The sequence below is a fragment of the Haliaeetus albicilla genome, chromosome 1 (assembly GCF_947461875.1).
Source record: "Haliaeetus albicilla chromosome 1, bHalAlb1.1, whole genome shotgun sequence".
In the NCBI taxonomy this organism is placed as follows: domain Eukaryota; kingdom Metazoa; phylum Chordata; class Aves; order Accipitriformes; family Accipitridae; genus Haliaeetus; species Haliaeetus albicilla.
This window is the reverse complement of record NC_091483.1, coordinates 14,803,547-14,827,123: the sequence shown is the minus strand read 5'-3', so window position 1 is coordinate 14,827,123 and position 23,577 is coordinate 14,803,547. Positions and strand designations below refer to the sequence as shown.

The following is a 23,577-nucleotide window of genomic DNA, read 5'->3' as shown; positions in this document are numbered from 1 at the left end:
CACACGGCGCCCCCGCCCCTCCCCGCAGCCCGGGCAGCCGGGCCCGCAGCGGGAGCGTCGCCGCAGCGTTTCTGCGTGTGGAAATCCCCCACACACACACCCCCGCCGTCCCCCTTCCTCCTCCTCCTCCGTGCCTTCCCCGCCCGGCCGGGCTGCCAGCAAGCGGGGGGGAGGCAGCTGTGCGGGCAGGGCGAGGGAGGGGAGGAAGGGGCAGGAGGAAGCACAGGCGGCTGAGGGAAAAGGGGGGGGGGGGGGGGCGGAGACGGGGCCAGCCCGAGGAAATCAAACGGCCCCGACATGAATTAGGCAGCGGGCTGCAGAGGGGAGGGCTCCCCTCCTCCTCCTCCTCCTCCTCCTCCCCCTCCTCCCTCTCCTCCCTCCTCTCCCCCTCCCTCTCCTCCCTCCTCTCCCCCTCCCTCCCCGCACGGCGGGAGCAGCGCCGCCCCGCACGGAGCCGGCGGCTCGCGGGCACGCCACAGGCGCGCGCACGCACAGCCAGCCGGGCGGGGGCGGGGGCGGGCCGGTCGGGGTGGGGGGGGTGGGGGGGGTGTCGGTCGGTCGGTGTGGGGGGGGGTGGTTCCCCCCCCCCCCCGTCAGATGAAGATGGCAACGTCTGTGATCCAAGCGTGCCGCAGCCTGGCTCTCTCAACATGGCTGCTGTCCTTTTGTTTCGTGCATCTGCTGTGCCTGGACTTCACGGTGGCCGAGAAGGAGGAGTGGTACACGGCCTTCGTCAACATCACCTACGCCGACCCGGCGGCCGGCAGCGCCGAGCTCCGCAGCGAGAAGAGCGAGTGCGGGCGCTACGGCGAGCAGTCGCCCAAGCAGGACGCCCGCGGGCAGGTGGCCCTCTCCGCCTCCCCCGCCGACCGCTACGCCTGCGACCCCGGCACCCGCTTCAACGCCCCGGCGCCGGGCAAGAGCTGGGTGGCCCTCATCCCGCGGGGAAACTGCACCTACAAGGACAAGATCCGCCACGCCGCCGCCCAGAACGCCTCCGCCGTCGTCATCTACAACGTGGGGTCCAGCAACGCCAACGAGACCATCACCATGCCCCACGCAGGTGAGACCCGGCGCCCTCCCTGCCCGCCGCCCGTGGGCGCCCCCCCCCCCCCCCCCCCGCCACCCCGGCTCCGCCTCGGGTGGGTGGACGGGGCCACCCGTGTTCCCTGAGCGCCGCAGCCCGCTCCGCCGTCCCGCATCCTTGGGATTGGGGGGGGGGGGTGGTGTCCGTCCTCGCACCTCCCGGCAAGGGGAGCGGGGTGGGCTGCCAGCCTCGCCGGGCCACCCGTGGGTGCGCATCCCCGGGGGCCGTGGAGCACCTCTCCGCGCCGTCACGGCAAAGGACGGATGAGCCGCTAGCAGCCACGCGTCGCCGGCGTTCCGGGGGTGAAAAGTTTGGGAGACGTAAAAAGTTTGGGTCTGGCCGGAGGAACGGATGGGACCCTGAGCCCACAGCCCTCGTCGTGCCCCGAGGATGCCCTGGCAGGTGCCCTGTGGGATCCGGGTGCGACTGAGACCTTCAGAAGAGGAGAAGCGTAGCGTTTACGGGGCAGGCTTATCGGGAGGTGCAATAAAGTAGGGAACACGGCGTCCGCCGTCTTGCCTATGATAGCTGTGGGACAGAGTAGGAACACCGAGTCTCCCATCTGGTGAGAACGTGAGATATTTTGTCCAGGACGGGGCTTGGGTGGGGGTTCACTCTCCCAGGTGAACGGTCTGGTGGAGTTTGGGCTTGCAGCATCAGCACACGGGCGCTCGGGTCCCAACGTGCGCTCGTCGACTTAGAACCGAGCAGAAATCCGGTGGTCGGAAGCAACCCCGTCCTCAGGTTATGCCCACCAAAAGCGCTGGGTTTGTAACAATGTTTGATCCGAAATAAAGTTGTTTTAAAAACAGATCACCAGGTTTATATTTAGGGACGGTGTTTTCTGCCAGGGGTCAGTGGTCTTTTATACCAGCAGCCCGTGCCATGGAGACTAAAATGCCACCTATTGTGAAATCTCAGTTTGGTCTGCATCCAGTGACTAATCATGCCCAGCTGTTTCATGCCAGTTGAATCTTAGCAGAGTTAGGGGTAAATTGAAACACAGAAAGGCTGCAAAACAGGATGTTATTCTAATGACACTTTAAATTTCCACAGTAAACTAGCTAGCGTGGATGCGCTGAGAAAGAGTTTGTTGCCCAGCTATAATGCTCTAATACTGCTGATGCAAAAGTAGCGCTTTTGGAACCTCTTGTGTGCAGCCGCTTTAAGAGATTAACCATTTATTTGGGCAAATACATGTTTCTTTGGTAGAACTGGTGGAAGATGAGACTTTTTTAGTATTTTCTATCCGTTTTGTGAGACAAGCAACTCATAACCTCTTGAGCTTCTTAAAACTCTGCTTTATAACCTGCACGTGGTTTAGTAGCTGTTCAGATTATACTTCTTGCTACTTTAAGTATCTCAGATTATATACTAAGCAGTATAAAGTAGTAGGAGCTTGGCATACTTATGCACCCTTGAAGTAAAGCTCAGGCTGTTTCAAAACTTAAGATGCATCGCTTGTTCTTGTCTAGTGAGTTTCTCTAAAACTGCCAGCACGTTGGATCAATTAATGGTTTGCCTGTTTTTAAAGTATGCACTAAGCTGGTTTCCCACACAAATGGTGCTTTATTAAGAAACAGTGGGAGTAAAAAATGTGTCTAACCTTTTAAAATGTTGGAGCTTTTGTTTGTTTTAAGGTCTAAAATGAAGTAAGCAGGGAATGTTTCTTACTGAAAGTGGCCTGAAAGCTTTCAAAAATACCAACGCTGTATCGCTTATCTTGAGGGCAGCTTCTTTTATGTCACATGACTCCATACAGTTTATTCTGAGAATCCTTTTTGAGTACGGAGTTGATACCCAGCAGTGTGATTGTACAGTACCAGAGGCTGAAATGACAGGAAACTTGCAGAAAATAATCCGGACTTGTTGAACACAGTCAGTGGGACTGAAGGGCTTTGCTGATGGATTGTGTGAGGTTGTCTTTGTTTTAAGGATTTTTGTTCTGTGAAGTTGAAAAACGGTTGTTGGTCTTGCCTAAGGGAAAACCTGCCCTCTGCATACAGTCAAAACTCGGAGGAGTTTTAGAGCGTAAGTCTGCTGGGACAGGAGGAAAATCAATTATTCTTAAACAAATATTTGACAAACCAGCAGGGATTAAGAACTGGATTTATCTTTAGTCTCCCTCTTGTACCACCATTACGCTGGGACAAAGTGAATGTACAAGCTGTGTAAAATTATCTTTCTGACTTGCAGCCTTTGACGTTTGCTTGGTCCCAGTCTAAACGATAGCACAAGATTCAAGGGAAGAATGAATCAGATTCTTGGTTTCTGAGTTCAGCAGCATCTGCGGTGCTCTGCCCACGCCAAATCCTGGAGTGGGAACAAGAAAATTCCATCCTGAAAAATACTTTGGGGGGGTGGGAGGGGAGGGTGAAATATGACCTAAAAAGCAATTTAAAAGTCGAAAGAAATATGATGTTACATTTTTCTTTTCTGCCACAGATTTTTTTTTTTTTTTCAGGTTTCATATAAGCTTAAATAAACTCTTTCTATACAGAAAACAGTACATCCTGTTGCCTAACAGTGTGGCTCCTGCCCTTTCTAAAGAACTATTACTCCCAAGAGAGATGTTTTTCCTTATGTGCGTTCTTCTCTTCTGTATGCTTTGCCTCTTTTCTTTTACTGTCTTTTTCTCCCTTTGTGTTTCTTTTTCTGCTCCTCTCACCCTCCACTCTCATTTCTTCATCTCTACCCCCGCGTTTCATTCCTCCTCTTGCCTACGTTAATCTGCTACTTCATAGTGCTTTGCCCTTGCTGCTTTCTTCCCAAAGCTCTCTTTCTCCTGCCAAAGATCCTACTTCACAGCTGTATGTTTCATTGTATTTCCTGTTTTCTGCTACAATGCATGCCAGTGACCCTTTGCTAACATGGTGCCTCCTGATTTTAAAATCTAGAGGCAACTGTAGCAAGATGCCATTCCGGAGTTTGAAGGAGGGTTGGCAGACCTCCCGACACCCCCACTCCTCCAGTCGAAACCAGGGTGGTATTATGTCGAAGCTTGTGGAAATCTTCAAATACAACTTTCTAGGATTTATTTATAGTGCACCGGTCAGAACAGACCAAGTGTTCGATTTGAAGCAGTTCAGTCGCTGTATTGAAAGCCTTTGCTTTCAGGGAGCTTGTACTTAGGTCACTGCTTGCATATCCAGAAGAGTGAGGTAGAGTTGCGACATCTGCGTTCACAGGGAGCGTGGAGCTCTGTGGTTCTCGCGCTAGGACACGCTTAGCTTTTGCATCATCTGCTACAGCCTTTGCAAACCAGCATCTTTATTTCTATTGCCTTGAAGTATGGTATAGGAGCTGTGAGTCCAACTTTGTTTGCTTTTGACTAAGTAGGTTTTAACCAGAGGAGGAACAAAAGCCTCTAGAATTTCTATTTCGGATGCTTTTTATTTCTCCTAAATCAACTTTTCTAGTAGAAAAGTACTTCAATAATGTAGAGGATGTTCTTTTTCCTCGAGAAGAATAATCTGTGGTGTTGGCTGGGGTTTCTGATTGACGTTTTTTCTTATTCAGAACAAATGAGCTGTTATTTAGGTTTGAAAAGGCTCTAGCCACTGTGTCTACATTTAATAACGTAGTATTAATTGGAAGTGTTCTTACTACCTGTTGTAGCACATACCCGAACACTTCCTCTGAGCTCTGAATAGATGCAGTAAGGGAGCCTTCTAGAGGATGATTCAAGGTGAGAACTTCCCTCTTTCCAGTTCTTATTTGAGGGAACCTAGGCTGACCACTTCTAACTTGGGCACCTGTCAGGTGTTTGGGGCTAGGGAGGGATGTTAACTGCAACTGCACGCATGATTCCTATGTGGGTAAAAATCAAATCTTTAGTATTTAATACAGTTTGTAACATTCAGTTTGAATTTGGGGGTGCATCGGAACATCTCAGAGAATGGATATGATTATTATTATGTGAAGTAAATTGCATCCCAAGTATTTTGCACCAGAAGTGTATGTGAGTCAGGCAGTTTTGCATTCTCCGTATTCTGCTTTTCCAGTGCATGCCATCACAAATATTAAGTCACATGCTGCGTGTATGACAGCCCGTTTTCAATGAGAGGCAGATGCCTCAATTTTTGTAATGGCTCGTACATGCTGGCAGCAACTGTCAACTGTATCTTGGAGACATGAATCTCATATGTGGTCTAAGGTGGCTCTGACTTCTTCCCTCCCTCTTTGGCCCTCAAGTGCAGCATGTGCGCACCAGATTGCAAGAGGAGGGCACAGCCGTCCCACTGCAAAACCAGGTGTGTCCCTCCACACACACTGTGAATGTGGCCAGCCTTGATCTGTGCGCGTTCTGTTCGGTAACGGTTTCTTCCCTTGTACTTGGATTTTTGTTCCAGGATCAATGACTAGTCTCGCCTTTTACATATTTTAAGATGTGTTGGTAGTAGTTTTGGCTTAGGGGTCCCCTGTAGGTTTGTACTGATGTGCAAATTAGACACTGAATTTGAAGATTGTTCTCTTTACAGGCTTAATTCAGTACCGTAGCTACATTTGTTCCGTTACTAAAACAATTGTTTTCCTAAACTTTTGTCGAATTCTAATGAGGAAAATGTGCTGACAGCATTCACACTGAATTTACATATGGATAAGTGTGAATTGATCGAGGGCTGGAGATTTCAGGCTTCCAGGGCCTGCTATAATTATTTTCTGTTCCAGGCACCCAGGATTCATTCCTAATAGAAACCAACTCAATGGGGGAGGGAGATGGAGATTAGTGCATCTCTGAGCTTTATCCATCATGAAATAAGGCATGGCTGGGGTGTGCTGCCATCCTTAGGAACTCAGAGGAGCTCCTGGATCCATCACGTAGGTCTGGCTTTCAGTAGTTTTTGAAAATCTGGTTCTCAGTATTTATCAAAAATCGAGGATTTATAACGTTGGCTAGAGGGAGCAGTAGTGCCACTGCGTTCGCTAGTGAGCGACACTTCTGCCTACTAGTTCTGCTGTGGTTCAGTGCTAGACTTCTCTACTGCGGATGTGTTCAGCTATGGCAAGCGGTGGGGGGACTTACTTTGTGATCTTAGTAACTGGTTTAGCTTTAACTGAATTAAAAGGGATAAATTTGACCTGCAAGGACTAGAACAACAAAATAACCTTAGTCTCCAGTAGTACTTGGGACAGCCACTTCAGTGCTGGGGCACTCACTTTGTCATTAGATGAGTCACTTTTTGCCTCGTTGAATCTCGCATCTTCTTTCAACCTCGCAAGCGGCTTGTGTATCTCCTTCAGAACCCACTGCAGTCAGTGGAAAGACAGTGAGTCCACTGAGGTGGACAGGTACAGCTTTCCCTACAAAGTGGTGAAGTATTGATTCATTGAAGATTGCATCGATCCTCCAAGCTTACTGATTGCAAAAGCAGTTAGATTTCCGCATGCCCTTTGGTCATCTGCAGCATTTGTTTGCAATTATATTCATACAAGTGCTGTCTTCAGATCTCTGCAGTAAGAAGTGACACAGCAGGAAGAAAATCTTCCTCGGAAACAAATCGGTATCAGCATTGATTCTAACTGCTGTCTGTTAACCTGGAGCACCTCCTTTTGACACACGCTCCTTAGAAGAATGGCTCGCTTTTGATAAAGTGATGGTTTGTTCTAGTCCCATTGGTATTTTGGCTTTAAAATGGTACGTGCTAGCCTGCATTATTAGAATGCTGTGGCAGTCTGTGGCTAGTGAGTTAACTCCATTGTAGGTCCCTGATACATGCAGATATATTTCCGTGCTGCCCCCCCTTCATGGTACCTCACAGAGCACAGGAACGTTTTCAGCAGAAGGGGAGAGAAACCTACGGTTAGTTCAGTGTTGGCACTTTAAGAGTCTCTTTTCCTGGTAAGAGAAGAGGACACTTTCTACTTTCCTTATGTAAGCAAAGGACTAAAAGAACCCATTATTTTGCCGCACTTGTTTGATGGAGCTCATAGTGCACTGTCATGTGAGATGACTGAGTTTCAAGTGACCTCTGCCTCCTTACACCACGAGCCAGGCTGATGAAGAGTTAGATCTTTATGAAGGGATAGCCCAACGACTTCTCCACTTCCCAATAACTTCTGCATAGCTAACCAGCACAGAAACAGCATTCATTTCAAGACAAGCCCCACTTCTGCCCTTTCAGTTGCATTTCAGTACTAGTCACTTGATGACTTCTTTGGTACAGAAGGGAGCGAACAATACAATCATTGACTCATAGAAATCAGATATGGAAAAGACTGAGTAGTCCATGTAATCTGTCACCTTACTAATGCAGGATTGCTTCCTCCAGTGTTACCATCTACTACCGTCACAGTGCTTTTTGCTTAGCATCTTGTAAAGGAAAGAGTCTGGGGGTGCTTCAGAACCAAATGCAGTCTGTGTAAGCAGCACAATGGTCCTGAGGCAAGAGATATAAAATGTAGGAGGATATTAGGTAGTAATACTTTATCTTGCAATAACATTTAATTCTCATAACTTCCACAAAGTCATCTTGGCAGAGGCATAACTGCTAAAGGATAAGGTTTAAAACCAACTGTATCCATTGTACCACACAATTTAGGGGAGTATGCGGCAACCGCAAGAAGTAAGAGGGGGCAAAATATTTTATAACTGGTTATGTCCAAACAGGCTTACTCAGCTGTGTCTTGATTCCATAGTGGGGTGTGACCCAGGACTTCATTAGCGCCCAGCTCTCTCCTCATTTCACTCCATAGTGTTTTGGTTTCTCCGGAAGAGAAATCTAGATGGATAAGCCACATGTCAGCCACTGCACAGTTTGACCAGGTCCTGAATCCAGATGAGCAGAGGTCAAGGACCCCCCAGGGTACCCTGTTTGTTCATGAGTGCATTTAGATGTAGTATCTCAGAAGGTAATTCTATTAACAGCTGCAGTTTCTGTTATCTGGAGGAGAAAATCCAAATCACTTAGGTGAAACCTCAACTTTCAAAATTTACTGTATTAAATCTACCAGCTTTATATCCACTGTCTGACCTACTGCCCATATTAGTGGATGCCAAGCTTCATAAACCTATGAGTTTGCTAATAAATTTACTGTGAATTGAAGCTCATCAATAATAGGCTTACTGTTCTTCAGTGCATTTTGTGGACCCCTTAGAAGTAATCCTCCAGCCAGGGTAGGTTGAAAATTACTGATTTAGGTGAACTTAACCACCCCGATGGAATCAATGTTTCTTAGTTCAAAAATGGATGAGTGGAAACACCTCTTCTTTCACCAGTTCTAGTAGGTGGAGAAAGGTTGTGAAGATTAGTTTGCTTATGAAACAACAGTACTACACAGCTGTGTTTTACAAGAGAAGCTTAATGAAGGCTTTTTTGTTGTTGTTTTTGGCTCTTCTTCAATAAATTATTTGAGATAAACCTTAGAAAACTGAACTGCAGAGAACTGAAGGAGATGATGAAAAGATTAACCTGTTTGTTTTCTTGCTATTCTACGTTGAAATATGAAAAGCTAGCATCATTGATTCTTTGCTACTTAAAGATATAATAGCTTTTTCAAATAATTGTTCGTTTCTTTTCCCTCTCAAGAGTGACTTATAAATAACATCAATAAAGTGAAGTGCCTGTTCATTTGCTCCTGACAGTATACTCATAGTGATGTTCAATTATACTGCTAGACCTAAGGGTCTGTCAGAGTTTTGATCTCAAATTTGATGTGTTTAACTGTGTTTATGTATGTAATATTCCCTGCTGTAAATTGGAAAGGTAGCCCATTTATTTTAACCTTCTTTTCAGTTTGAGACACAAATGGAGGGAAAAAAATGTTTATCTTTTTAGTTCCCAAACCATGGTAACGTATATTACTGCCGTGTAACTCTATAGAGTCCTGGTTTAAGTATATCTTGTATACTCCTTAAATACAGATAGAAGCATTACATCTGCGTTGGAATGTAGTTCCTCCAGGGATACATGGAATAGGATGAGTTGGCAAGTGCTCCCTTGTGCTACACACTTAATGAGACATAGCTTTTTAAAATTAATTTATATTCCATAGTGTCTTGAAGCCTTTATCATGAGAGAGGACCCCTGGCACTGGGGTGTTCCATAACAAAGCAGTTCTCTCTGTATGCTCTTCCACCAAGGCAGTCCCCTACTACTGACATAGTTGTCTATGAACCGGCATCATTTGTCCCTGAGTGTTGGCTTAATTTTATAGGATATCATTCTTCTTCATAATTTGTTCCATACCTTGGGCTTTCTCACTTTTATGTGCTCTTTGGTTTGCCTCTAACTGTTCCGATCTTTCCTTACAAGGCATCTCTTTTTTGCAAGTCATTGTAAGAATATCTCACCAGATAATATACATGTTTTAAAGAGAGTTATGCATCACATTAATCTCTGGCTTCCAGCTTTATAAATCACACATCATTAAACCGTGCTCTTCTATTTATTCCTTGATCTTGCAGTCCTTGTCAAAAAACGCATTTCTAGCACGGTCCCTGTTACCTTGTGTTGAATGTGTCTGACATTACACAGCAGCACTAAGAATGGATGCAAAAGCCTAGTAGGTAGAGTCATCTTTAGTTAACTTACATGTCTAATCTTAAGATTACTGTGAAATGTGCCAACATTAGTTGAATATGTGTAGTGCGTTGCTGGGTTCAGACCCAGTGCAATAAGCTGTACGATTGCATTGTTTTGCTTAAATTGAATTATGGAGCACTTGAGAAGCTTTTGCACCTAGTTGTTACTGTCAAACTAGCAGAGCGGTTCCAGTTCCTCATGATCAAAGCTCTGGGTGTCTAACAAGTTTCACTATAAAAGATTTCTTGGATTTTCCAATTATGCACTGTATGAGTGTCTGATAAAGATCTCTCTGGTTTTACATCCTGTGATGCTAGCTAAAATGTTAGTATTCTTTTTCCTTTTCCATTTCAATATTTTCTGTTAGAAGACAGAAATATATTTCTGGTTTTCATTTGCCGTTTCAAAAGTCTCTGTATTAGAGAATCTTAAATCTTTGGCCATATTTCTGGGGCATGCCTGTGTGTTTACTCAAAAAAACCCTTTAAAACAGAACAGTCTGATGCTGCAGTCTCATTCATGATTGCTTCTTGTACAGAATACGCTTTCCCCTCTTGTGCCTTTTTAAGCTTTTATTATACACTCACTGTCTCCTGTTTTACCTGCCAGTATCACGTTCCTTGAGTGAGGCAGCTTTCCCAAGGTTGTGTAATCTCTGTGCCTGGTCTCTTTTGCTCTTTATATGTCCATGTGTTTGAAGTACCATCTGGTTGTCCACGAAATTCATACCTTTACTTAATACTATGTCAAGACTTTTTGCGCTGGAAAACGAGGAGCTGTCTGACTAAAATCCATTATGTCTTGTTATAAACCTGTCTTTGATGTCTTTCTCTTGCCTTATTTTTCCTTCAAGCCTCTATCCTCTTCATTTTCTACTTAGTTTTTTTTTTAATCTTTTGGGGGGGGGGGGTATAATTTCTTTCCACACTTTCAGTAAATCTTTCCCTTGTCTTTCTCATCCTTTTTTTTTTGTTTTTTTGTCGTCTTCACTTCTCTTTTATGTGCTCTGCACCTATTTTTCATCTCTTCTAGGTTTTTTCCTTTTCTACCCACCCCTTATACGGTTGACAAAAATAGCCAAAGGCTATTGCTTTACATATGAAGTTGACTGGGAGGGGAAGCAGAGCAGGATTATGCTCTTTTGGTTGCTTTTCCTTTGCAGCTGACTCAGGGTTTAAAGAGCATCTGCTGTCTGCTGCTCAGGGTCGGCTTAGAGGAGTGGGACACCAGCAATCGGGACGTGTGGCAGTGCCATTTATGAACAGAAGATTGCCAATCAGGCATAGCACATTTGCTATGCATAGAATGGCTTTGTGCTGAACACTCCTAAGTCTTTTTCATGAATTCTTAAGACTAAATCATAGTACCTTCTATGTAAAGAGGCAGATCCTGCTTTTTCATGCTTTTGCAGAAGAAGAGTAAGTTTCCCCGCTGGGTGCTAGAAAAACTGAATGGGAATTTTTCCATCAAAACTGTTTTTCTCTAGTAGTGAAATGGATTTTGTTGTTGTTGTTTTGGAAACTTTTTGCTCTCCAGAAAAGATCTTACAGTTCTGAGTTTGAAGAAAGATTTTGTTTTAGTAGATATTTAATGTCCCAGAATTTCAGGTTCAGAACAGTTTGGTTTCCCTTTCCTTTTTTTGATGACATAATACATTTTAATCAGCTTCTACCAGCTTTAGACACTAGTCCCACCCCAGAGCACAGACCTGACTTCTTCCCAACTCAAATGTTGCAGTTCTCCAGGAATCAATGCATGCATTCGATTACAAGTATTATTTAAAGAAATTGAACTCAGGTTTGCAATGCTGAGTTTCTTTTCCCTGTGATAGTGTGCCAACAGCTTTCTGTCTTCCCGCAGTGCAGTCCCTAAGCTATAAGATCTTTGGGCCTTGCTCTGTGTGTGTGTATATATGCTGACCAGCAGGCTAGACGTGACTTTAGCGCTGTGTCTAGATACATGTGGGAATGATACCTGGTATGAGATAAGATTGCCCTCACAGACAAAGACCTAACAAGGATCAGTAGTTATGAGTGGAAGTGAGACAAATTCAGGCTTGTAGTAAGTTGCAATTTCCTAAATAGTTGCCCATAACTTAATGTTATTTGAATGGGCTTGGATAGCTCTCTTAAAGTCCCATCCTGGAAAAAATTATCCCATTCTCTGGGGAAAGTTGCGGTAGTATGTCTACAAGGAAGGTTAGGGAAGGTGATCATGGTAGTTCTTTATAGGTTTAGGGACTGTACCTCTCTGGAAATACCACCCAGCTCTTTTCCACACTTGGAGACTGTCAAAACAGCTCTGGCAGAAGCTCGGCAGAAGCTCTGCACAGTGGGTAGAGGTAAACCCTATGGCCTGAAGCATCAGCTCTTCAAGACGGGATCTCTGCGTAGCGTGTCCTTTATCGCCGGGAAAGAACTTAGATGGGTGATAGTGATGAACCAATGTCAGTTTGTTATTTTTTTGTGACTGTTGCTTATAGAAGAGGAAGCTGCAAGAAAATGAACTTGCAAGAAAAACAGACTGAGTGACTTCTATTTTTTGTGTCTGAAGGTAGCCAACAAATGCAGAGAGCTGCTTGTAAGCCTCCACAAAACAAGCATTTGCTGGAACGTCTGTCTCGCATCGTAAAAGAAGTTGAAAACCTTTCTCTTCCAAAACTTCTGTTTAAATGGTGAATGCCAGCACAAGGGAATGTCATGATTAAATGCAATCCAGAGCAGCAAAGGTATCACGGGTGGGGATGAAATACTTCAAAAGCCAATAGTACCATCATTCACTTTGCCAGAGAAACAGCTAAAATAGCCATTAGATGAAAGTCGTGTGAATGAACCTGAATCCTGAAGAGGTGAATTCATGTTGATGGGAAAATAATAGCCATAGAAGTAGCTTGTGACCCCTGTGGCATCATCACCGGGGACACATTCTTCCTCTCAGAGACTATGAAACATACTTGACTGATCCATATATCTTAATCCCCATTTCAGTTCTGTACTGACTCCCATCTCTTGCTGGTACTTGCTGTCATGATCTTTGAAATTTTCTTGTTCGCTGCCTCATTTCTGTTTGTTCCAGTCCTTCCTTGCTGCCTTTACAGGTGGTGGGAACATTCCCTGAGATGATGAGGAGCTTGGTCACCTTGTGCTCAGGTCTGAGCTTGTACATTTTCTAGTTGCCTTTAGCAGTTTTGCATGTTGCTTGGTGGTTTGAGTATGGGGGATTGTATTGCTCACAGAATATTGGCCAACTGGATCCATAGGTGCCTTAGAGAAAGCTAGCAAACAGCTTCACTGCGTGGAAAGTAATGAGCTATGTCTAAGGCAGTCAGGATCCTCTGGTGCGCATTGATTCTTCAGAGCACTCATCTGTCCTTTTCACTCCCCTGGCCTGCTAACCCCTGCTGAAGAAACCACATAGGAAAATTTGATTTTTCTATGGTTTTTTTTTTCCTCTAGAGACATTCTCTTTTCTTTAGCCATCTAAGTCCCAGAGAGCTGGGTTTTTTTTCTTTTTTTTTCCCTATCCTAGTCTACTAACCAGAACTTCTTAAGATGCAATTTATGAGAGTCCATAGCCTATTTTTAAGAGAAAAGTATGACTGTATAACTATTTTTTTCTATAATTTCTAATGGTTGGTAGTTCAAGGAAATTTTTGGTAAGAGAGACTTTATATTATCTCGTTTCTAAATATGCATGACCTATCACTTCTTTCTCCAATAATTAAGGGCTTCATTCCCATTAACTAATTTATATAACCATCTTTCTGCTATTAGACTTATGAAAAATAACAAAGCAAGCACTGAATTTGTAGTATAGAATATCTTCTGTCGATTGTCTTGTACAGTTGATGGACAGAATCTGTTCCTAGTTCTCAACCAATATTGTGCTGAATCAGCACCATGATTGCTGTTGGTCTTTTCTGGACAATTTATTTTGTGCCTATAGACCAGAAATATTTTCCACCAGTGCAAAGATAACTCTGCTAGTTTTACCATAAAGCTGTTGTCTTTGGCTCTGACTAGCCAAGTCTGTTGTGGATTGGCCTGCAAAACAGGAGCTGTTGTGCATGTGTAAAGCAATAGACTGTTGGTAGTAATGATAGCAGGGAGGCAAGTATAACTCTGTCTCACCTAGACCAATATGGCAACTCCTAAAATCCCTTACTTGCAAATGAGACTGATACTTAAAAATCACTTCTCACTTTACTAAGGTAGTGATTTTTCTGTCATAAAACTCACTAGTAGGTATTTTAAAATTTAGGTTAGACATTATTTCTAATGTCTACATTACATTAAGGTAATTTGGAGAATGCTTCATGTCCCAGTTTGGGATGACTTTTGCACAAATGGTTATAGTTAAGCTCATGTTTAGCTCTTGCTAAGAGTGGGCCAGAAGTTGAGCACCTTGTCTATAAATGTAATTGAAAGTGGTTTATGAGGCAATGTCATCTATGAAAGGGGTAGACGTGTCTGATGTAGCCCAGAGGTTTATTACTAAGAATGTTACTGTGGTAATCTTGGGGAATCTTATGCCCTCCTATAGCACTGTGAACAGTCAAGGTCCTTACAATAAGGCACTGTTATTTATAATTGTAAATATAAGATATATACTTTATATATTTCATAAAACAGGTGCTTTATAAATACCCATTAAAAGAGATGCTTTGATTATTTTATGTTTCTCCACATAGACTGGCTTCTGCTTTCTGGGTTATCAGGCATGTCTGCATCACAGTAAGAAGCAAAGGTACTTCTCTCAACTTCCAGTGAACACTGTTCCCCTTCCACCTGAGGAAGTGTTTACCATCCAAACCCTTCAAAAGCCAGATGCTGCCTCTTATTAACTGTGTTTTATTTGATGTCTGTTACCAGTGCACGCAGAGGAACAATCATAGCTGTGAGAAGTGTGGACAGCTGGATAGTTATTTGCAGATGTCTTAGAGATTTATATCAACCAGTTAATTGTACTTGCTAGATGAGCTAGAGGACCTCATGTAATTTAGAATATCCACACAGCATTTCTTGCTAATCAGGGAGTTGCCCAATTTGGAAATACATACATATCTTAGGCCCATCAGATACACAGCAGCGCCATACCTTACGCCTATTCCAGTTTGGGAGTAATTATTATAATGTTTTGCAGAGTTGGATCCAGCAGATAAAATTTTGCATCCTCCCTTGTGGCCTTATCAGGCTGTCATCTTCATTTTGCCTTGAGAGATTCAGGAGATGTTTGCCTGATGTTCCCAACGGTACATATCAATTTTGAACAGAGCTTTCAGCCACTTGGACAGTTGTTGGGGGTATGTTGAGAGGATGAGAAACTGTAACCAAGAAGGAGAGAAGTGTAAAATTAACAGATATTCCTCCCTTAGACAGTCCTAACAAGTTAACTACCATATTTAGTTAAAGAGACCTGTCTGGAAATAATACAACACTTATTTTTAATAACCTTTAAGTATGTAAACATGCCCAATGACAACTATGTTAAAATCACAGTAAGACTTGCCAGACCAGGCAAATATTTATGTGTAATATGCAAATATTAGCGATTACCTGAGGTGACTCAGTAGTGTCTTCAGTGGTCCTCAAATCTGTATTTATCAACACAAGCCTCAGAGATCATTCACAGTCCTAATGTGAATGGACATCAGTAGGAGTGGAGGTGCTTAGTATCCATTTGAGGGTGCTATGCTTTTCATAGGCCTGGCCCTTAGTTTGCCTTCTCCTGCGTCTCCTTGTTTAATAAAACAGAATTGGAATCCATCCATCAGAGAATTATTGAAGGTTTAATTAATTTGAAAATAAAACTGATGTTCATGCTGTTATCCAACAGTTGTCTCCACCTGTTGGCAAGAGTTTCAGGATCTGAGAGTGCATTAGGTCTTTATTCAAGTACACAATATTCAGTCAGCTGCAAAAAAATTAATTACAATTTCATTTTTGTTTTCCATCTGTAATAATGGCAATGTTCCTATCACTGAAAGGGATAATATACACAGCATTTAAGCACCCTCAGGCTATAGCAATGAAGAGATTGCACCTTTTTCTTGTGGAAAGATGCTATGCTGTGTAGACTTGGTGTCATGGAAACTGAAAGAATGTATGAAGTTTTAAATAGGCGGATGAATTTTAAATCCACTGCTCTAGCTACTTTGAAGAAGCACACAGATGGCTTGGCTGGAGAAGTCACAAGAAGTTCACAGGAAAAAGCACCGATATGATGGTCTCCATAGTTCTTATGTGGGGTATTGGGATTAGACTAGGCTTTAAACTGACTTTTCACAGGCCATATTTTATTTATGCAGACTGCTTTCAGGCCAGCTCAGATGCTGATTTCTGAACTTTCAGGTTAGCCACCATTACTTTAAGAGTCTCCCAAGTCCCCATTTCATTTATTTACATTTTTTTAACGTTATTAGGAGAAAAGCAATAACCATCCTTTAAAATTCCAACCCCCAAATCTTTCCTTCAGAAAAAGCATTATAAGTTTGCTGATTGCCAGCAGTGCACTTACCTATGCCATTAATTTGTAACCTCTACTTCTGAAATCCTAACCCTGCTGAAGTCAATGCCAAAACTTCCTAAGGATTTCATTGCCAAGTAGTTAAAGCAAGAAAATAAATACCTGAGCTCATTATATATCTTCTGCTGCCCCCATAGTACTTAACATGTTGTTGTCAAGTACAGAAAAGCCCCATTCATCACAGCCCAACAGAAATAATACCAGTCTTTCACCAGCAATCTCGGTGAATTATTAACAGTCTGCATTTCGTATGAATTGCATACATCTATCAGATTCAACTAATGCTAACAGACAACACCAGGACTTCATTAAGGTCATTTTGTAATTGAGTAAAATTATGGCCCAGCCTGTGAGTGCCTTGAAGCTGTAAGTATTAACTTGCATGAGTTCTCCAGCGCATTGAATAAAAGGTCCACCTGGCCTCAAGTGATTGTATAAATTATGTAGCCATTGTTACATTTACGATATAGGTAGAAGTTAATTTTCTTACCTTTTGAAGTGCCTGAGAATAGTAGGTCGTTTCTGACAGTGGGCTTCCAAACGAATTTTGCTGAAATCTGCTGACAGCTAAAATTTAGTTCTTGCAAGCCTTACAGCTTCTGTGTGAAATGAAAGGAATCAGGGGGTTTGGGGGGGGGGGGGGGGGGGGGGCGAGGGGTGGTGTTAGAGCTGTGTAGCTGGAAGAGGCTGAGAAGGTTGGCTTGCAAGATGCGTGTGCCTGCTAGATCATCTCCAACAACAAGGCGCAGCCAGGCTCACGAGAGCTGCGAGAGGTGTTGCTGCCTGACAAAAGTCACAGCTGAGATAAAAGCTTCTAGATCTCGAGCAGGTACTGGCTGCACGCACTGCAAAAAGACCTGTTCTATTTTTGGACGGTGAGAGCAGTATGGTTTTCACACCTTTCTTCGCTAACTCGTATGCTAAGAAGGACTGGTAATGATGACAGCCTTATCATGGGGGAAATGCTTCAGGGGTGGTTGTTAGGAGAATGCTCAAAATCAGTATTTGCAATCTCTATGAAGGAGTGGAATCTACATTTTATACCATCCATCTGTGTACCAAATAAATGTGAGCAGTTGTTACAGAAACAAAGTCTATCCGCATTCAGCCTAGCAGAGGTCATTCCTTACCTGTTGCCAGTCTGACCAAGTTAAGATGGCATTTAATATGGGCTGAATTTGGGCCAGACAGAGGATTAGTTATTAGATCTTGAAATATGTGGTTGGTTGGTGAATTTTTTTTCTTAATTCTCCTGGAAACACTGTTCAGCTGAAGAGACCACAATGCAGGCAATACTGCATCGCGCGTTCAGTGCCTTTGTTCTAACATGCATATTGTGTTTTGGGTGATGCTGATCTGTTTTGAGAGCTTGCGGGATTTTCAAAACCACTGCTATGTTAATCTCATTTGGTTCCTATAACATGCTTCAGATTACTCTCTCTTTTCAGGGTCTGATGACAAGATACCGAATGGTGTGATTTGTACTGCAAATGGTTTATTTTCAGTTTTCACTACACCTTCATTTTGGAAATCTGTGACTGCTTAACCCCTTTGTAAGTCTTCAGCATGCCTTATTACGGTGAATTTCTTTGCTAATCAAGATGGTTGGTAATGACAGGATCTCTGTCTCTCGGTTAGTGTAGGCATTGCTCTATCCTGAAGACACTTTGCCTTTTGACCTCTTTGATCCAAATTAATTGTAGGAGGCTAAATGCAGACAGAAATATCAAATGTACAGCTGTGCTTAACAGAAATGTTACAATTACATAAAAGTATCAGAAATCAAAGGAGAGATCCAGAGAGGTGATTCAGCATAAAAATAACAGGGTAGCTGAAGTTCATGATTTAAGCTGGTAGTTCTGCTCTGCTCATACTTGGGCACTGAGTCATCCAAGGCGTAAAAGCTAAATGAAGAAAGAGAACATAAGCCATCATACAAGAACTAAGGTAAGTAGAATTATCCTCCTTTCATGTCCTCTCACATATGGGCAGAATTGGTCTCTGATGCAATCCAAACATAGGAATATATGAGCAGCAGGAATATTGCCAGCAGAGGGAAATTTCCAATAGTTACGACTAGTACTCCTCCCTGGGACCCTATATGTGTTTTGTTTGTTGTTGGGTTTCGGGGTTTTGTTTGTTTGTTTGTTTTTCAAGGGGAGGGGAGGGAAAACAGGCATGTAAAATAGCATGTAAATATCCCAAACAGCATGATACAGCATCCAAGTTGCATATTCAGGGAATAACTAGAAGTTTACTATTAAACTGAAGATTGGCTTAAAACAAACCTTAGTGTGAAGTCAACTGTATAACTTAAATATATCCCCTTCACATCTCCAGCTGTGTCTTGTGTACTAAAATTTGCTAAATTTGGTGCAAGATTTAGTTTCTGAACATCTTGGATCTGAAGTGTTTCATATCAAATTCTTGTTTCAAGTCATTTAAAGAGTTATGAAATTCACATTGAGTCTACAACTCTAATCTGAAATTTCTGGCTCTGGTACATGTTCAGATAATCAGATTTCAGTAGGGGAATATGGCACGTACCTTATCTGTTGCAGATAGATCCATCATGGAAAACCCTTATAATCAGCAGGTACTATAAAGAGATCTGCCCTGGTATTCATTTTAAGTATTAAAAATAAAGGCTGTAATTAGCAATGTACTGTGATATCAGCATTATGTTAAGTGCATTTGTTTTCATCATCCTCAAAGCTTGCTTAAATCTCACAGAGAAATGGTGGAAACCGTGTAACAAACCATATAACAACATCAGTCACAGCTGTACACAGATGTAGTGGGGGCAAAAATGTGAAGCCTGCAAATACTGACGGGTAGCTCTGACAAATGCTTTGTTTTAGAAATATAAGCATGTGCAACACACTCTGAAGAGATCATTTCAGTAGAGCATTGTGAAGTATGTGCTAAGAGGAATTTATTTCCTACTGAATAGTCAGAAGCAAAGTCTGTATTGCCATGTTCCTATAAAAGGAACGGCACAGAGGAAGGACTCTGCCTGCTTAAAACGGATTTGGACCCATTTATGCACATAACTTCCATCTAGGCATCTAAAAACCTTTTTTTAGAAGTACATAGCATGAATCCTTTGCCCATAGAGACAGATGTAAGTGTATGTCTGTGTGTCCTTATTCACACATACATATCTATAAAAATAGTGACTTCCTCCAGGGAGATTGGCTGCAGCAGATAACCCGCGCCTGGTCTTGAACTCACAGATGAGCCAAGGCATGTAGATATCTGATATAGTTATTTTGCCAATGGATGATCTATGTAGACATAAACAGCCCTATTTTGAGTCCACATGGCATGGTGGTAGTACTTTTGCTGGTTGCTTTGTGGTTCATTTCAGCTGTAGTTGTGCAGAACATGGAAAAAATGAAGGGAAAAAAAAAGAGTTTTTTTTAAATTTCTAGACAGTTTTAAAGAAGCCCCTTTTCTGTGCTCTTTTCTGATTTGGGGGGGACTGGGGAGAGAGGGAGGAAGAAAGAATGTGTCTCAGCCAGCTCTACTCCTTAATCTTTCAGGTCTTAGAATTTAAATAAAATGTGTTATACAGTCAACTCATAATACCATCCTGCAGTTTGTATATGAATAGGTGTAACAGAGCAGGGACAGGAATTTGTCTTCTATTCATTAGCATTCCAGAGTACTAGAAGCAAGAGATTCCATCTGGAGATGAGTTTCTCATAGTTTCTGAGTACAAAAATGAAATAAATGTTGTTGCCATATTGTTCCAACTGCTTGATTAGAAATGAGTCAGAGAGTGGTCTCTATGTTCTTCTCCATCTGGACATGTATACTCCATGATAAGCTTGGATAAGAAATTAAAAAAAATCTGTTAGAGTGTTTAGCTCCTCAGCTAAAAAGACAAGGTTGTTTGTAGGAAAACTGTAGAGATTAGTTTTACAGTCTTAGGCCCTCACGCTGAAAATACTGATGTGGGCAAGTACCTCATGCATGTAATGAACTTGCTTGATCTATTTATAGCTTTACTCAGTGTATCTTTGTACCCAGATGGTGCTCCTTAAATTTCACTGGGCTGTGTGTATGAGCAGCAGTTCACACGACAGATCACAATGCAGGACAAGAATCCAGGTAGCAAACAAATATTCTTAATTAAGTAGATGTTCACAATTAGCGAATACAATACTTACGACTTTTTTTACTGGTGTGTCTCTGCAAGAAGGATCTGTAACTGATAGAACTTGCAAAATTGCATGTAATTACTTTTTTAAAAATTTTGGATAATTTTCTTTACAAGGATGAATAAATAATGTTCAATTTTAAGAATGGAGAAACTGACAAAAAGGGTGGAGTAGCCAAATCTTGCAGTGTGACAGGAGCAGATTCCAACCTTCTAGACTCCCCTTCTTTCAGTAGTAAGCATCCCCACAGCACCTTGCTTCTCCAAGCTTGTTCTTTGCCAGTTTTGGTTCCCTGTTTATTCCTTCCACATGCCTGGACTCCCACCAAGGTTGGTTTGGATTTCTTTTACAAGCAAGACTCTCTGAAATTTTCCTCCCTGGCTAATTGAAGTCCATTTGTATTTGCTTCTTCCATAAGCTATTCTTGTAATTCCACTTTAAAAAAAAAATTATCATTTTAATATATGTTCTGAAATTCTACTTCAATCTACCAATTCATAGTTTTGTAAATCTCAAAAAAACCCAACCCATAATTGTGAAGGGGGAACATAATCCAGGCAATGAATGCTTACATTGAACTTTAGTGGGAGCAAATGCATTTCCCTGTGCCCCTCCCCTCCTATTGAAATAATAGATTTCATGTTAAAGAAAAAATTGGAATAATAGACTTTTTTTGGACACCTCCAGCAATTGAATGGTGTTTCATCTGCTGATATCCTGATACTTGTAGAAGGTATTTGGTATGAACAAACACACCTAGGATGGCTAATTTTAACACTTGCAGGGGCAGATATTATGACTGTGTCTAAGGATGCCTGCAGCTGTCTTTGGGAGGGTTACAAATGAAAGCTCACTATGAGTCCAGGCTAAAAGTGTGGTTTATTTTGTTTTGTTTTCCTGTGCAGCAAGTGTCAGGAGGCTGACTTCCTTTGTGCAGTTTGTTACTTTTAAAAGCATTTGAAAATACAAATGTAATGATTTATTTGGGCGCAATGATTGCAAAGTATTTTGTATGACTTTTTAACAGGATAAATTACTAGATTGGGATTACATCAAAGGAACTGTAGGATTCTCAGCATTACAAATCTGCTGCTTGATCAGAACTATCCAGCACATTGAGTTCAAGGTGGTGAGATTAATACATTTCTGCAACATGAATGAAACCCGTCTCAGGTTTTAATACAGCCTCTTGTGCACTGCATATAACTTGACTCTGTAAGTAGCCAGATGAGGTGCTGATTGCCAGTTTTAAGCTAATGGTAACTTGCTGGTTCTGACTTAGGAGACATTAAAAGTTAGAGGGAAGCAGTGAAGAAGGGAGTGCCTCTTTAGTCATAGCACTCACAGCAGTGGCTCTGTCTTTATTGTAATTCTCATACATTTGGCATAAACCCTTTATTTTTTAGAAACATTTTTTGTCACTGTTCTGAGGGGACAGAGTTGAAATGGAAAACGTCCTTTGAAAAAATTCTGCAAGATTATTTTAATGAAGTTTTAAATTTTTTCAAGACATTCATGTGTTAGTCTGCTTTTTAATATTGTTAGAAGTTTTGCATTAGTCTATTGTCTTTCTTGCTGTTCTGTCCATGGCACAGTCTCTGCTTTCTTGTCTTCATGAAGACCCCAGGTAGGTAGTATGCCGCAGACTGTCAGCAGAAGGCCTGAGACAACAGGAGAGTTAATGACCCAGTGTATTTTCTTCAGAAGCATAGATGTCTTAGCCTCTCCCCATTCTCTCTTGCTCTCTTCCTTCCCTGTCTTTCTCCAAGCTACTTGTTTCCCACTCCCATATTGCAGTTTTCTGCCCTTTTAGTTGTTCCAAAATGAGCTGGGCTTTAGAAAGATTTTTAAAAATTAAAGAAGAAACATGTCTTGTTTGCTTTTTAGATCATATCAGACCTGATTTCCCCTGCAGTCCCTTAGTACCGTGTTGGCCCAGCTGAACCATAGGTGAGTAGTGGTGCTGCGGCAGGAGCAAGCAGCTGAGTTGGTGAGGAGGGCCAGTAACTTTGTAAAATGGCTTCGTTCCCAAAGAAAGTGCATGGTGGAACTGCATATGGATTACGCCTTGAGCTGAGCATCAAGCGCAGCTGTGTTTATTACACTGTCTGCAAAATAGAGCAGTAATGTGCCAGGCAAAGCTCAAAAGCCCCTTAGCAGCTTCCTAATCTGAGGTCAGTCGAGACAGGATTCCCCTGTTTCTGGATTCAACTTCCAGCTTAGAGGAAGGCCCTGTACATAAATCTGCTGTATTTTCAAATGTCATTTGAAGTGGTTTGGGCTACAGAGAAACAGCCGATAGCTTTGTTAGAGGACCGAGGGACTGGAATGAGTGTAAATAACTTACATGTCATATGTGGGTGTGGGACTGTCCATATAATGTGTATGCCCCAGCTTCCCAGCCTCAGGCTGCTGACACAGTCCTTCCCTGCCATAGATCCTTAGGCTGTTCGTGTTGTTTTTTTCCGAGAGCGCTTCTATCACACTAGCTGCAGCTTCCCACTCCCCAGGTCTTGGCATGCCCTGTGGTTTGGGTGGCTTGATGATATTCCCAGTTCCAGTAGAGCAGCCTCTTCCTGTAGAACATCTATCGTATTCTTGATGACCTTCCTGTTCCGTTAGCCGTTCATCCTCACTTTCAGTCTCTTTCCTCTCTATTCTGATCATGATTTCAAGTCATCTCACATGCCACACTGTTACAGGGCATGCATTTGCTCTTTCTTAGCTATGTGCTTGCCTGGTCATGTTTAATCAGTGCTTTCCCTAAGGATGGTCTCTAATCTTCTTGCACAGTTTCAGTAGCTGCAGCTTGTTGAAACAGCTGTAATATTCTGACATGTAGTAGAACTAAATGTAGAATGTCTGTCTTTCTATCCAAAACATTTTATGGGGAAGGGGGAGTTTTTCAAAGAAAGGTAGCTGAGGTCAGGGAAGAGCAGTTAGTTATGCTGGAAAATCTGTGAATGCATCTCGGGTAAATCTGCCTGTGGCTTCTTGGTGGTGGTGAGGATGTTAATAATTCCCAATAGCGTGTACAAATGCAGTGTTCATGCTCACTCTTCACATGGCATGGCTACATGGCTGTTCATCTCCTATCCATACCCCAGTCAGATGTAGATAAGCTGTAAGCAAGCTGTATAGTAAGTGGAACCCTTCCCAAGTAAGCTTTTCTGATCAAGGCTAAAAGTTGCATCTTTCTCTCTATCCATCATCCATCTGTCCTTTATGACTTCAACGAAAAATCAGAAACGGTTTTCTTCAACGTTTCTTTCAT

At 42.6% G+C, this 23,577-nt stretch overlaps 1 protein-coding gene across 2 annotated transcripts in view; it reads left to right on the top strand.

The window, feature by feature from the left end:
* Nucleotides 1–566: 566 nt before the first annotated feature.
* RNF150 (ring finger protein 150) overlaps nt 567–23,577 on the top strand; it is a 126,535-nt gene continuing 103,524 nt past the window's right edge. For both annotated transcript variants that reach the window (XR_011324077.1, XM_069779637.1), the window contains exon 1: nt 567–1,063. Coding sequence is in view for 1 of the 2 variants with exons in the window: in XM_069779637.1 (XP_069635738.1) it covers nt 598–1,063 (466 nt within the window). In the remaining variant the exon portion in view is untranslated. The remainder of the gene's footprint in view (nt 1,064–23,577) is intronic.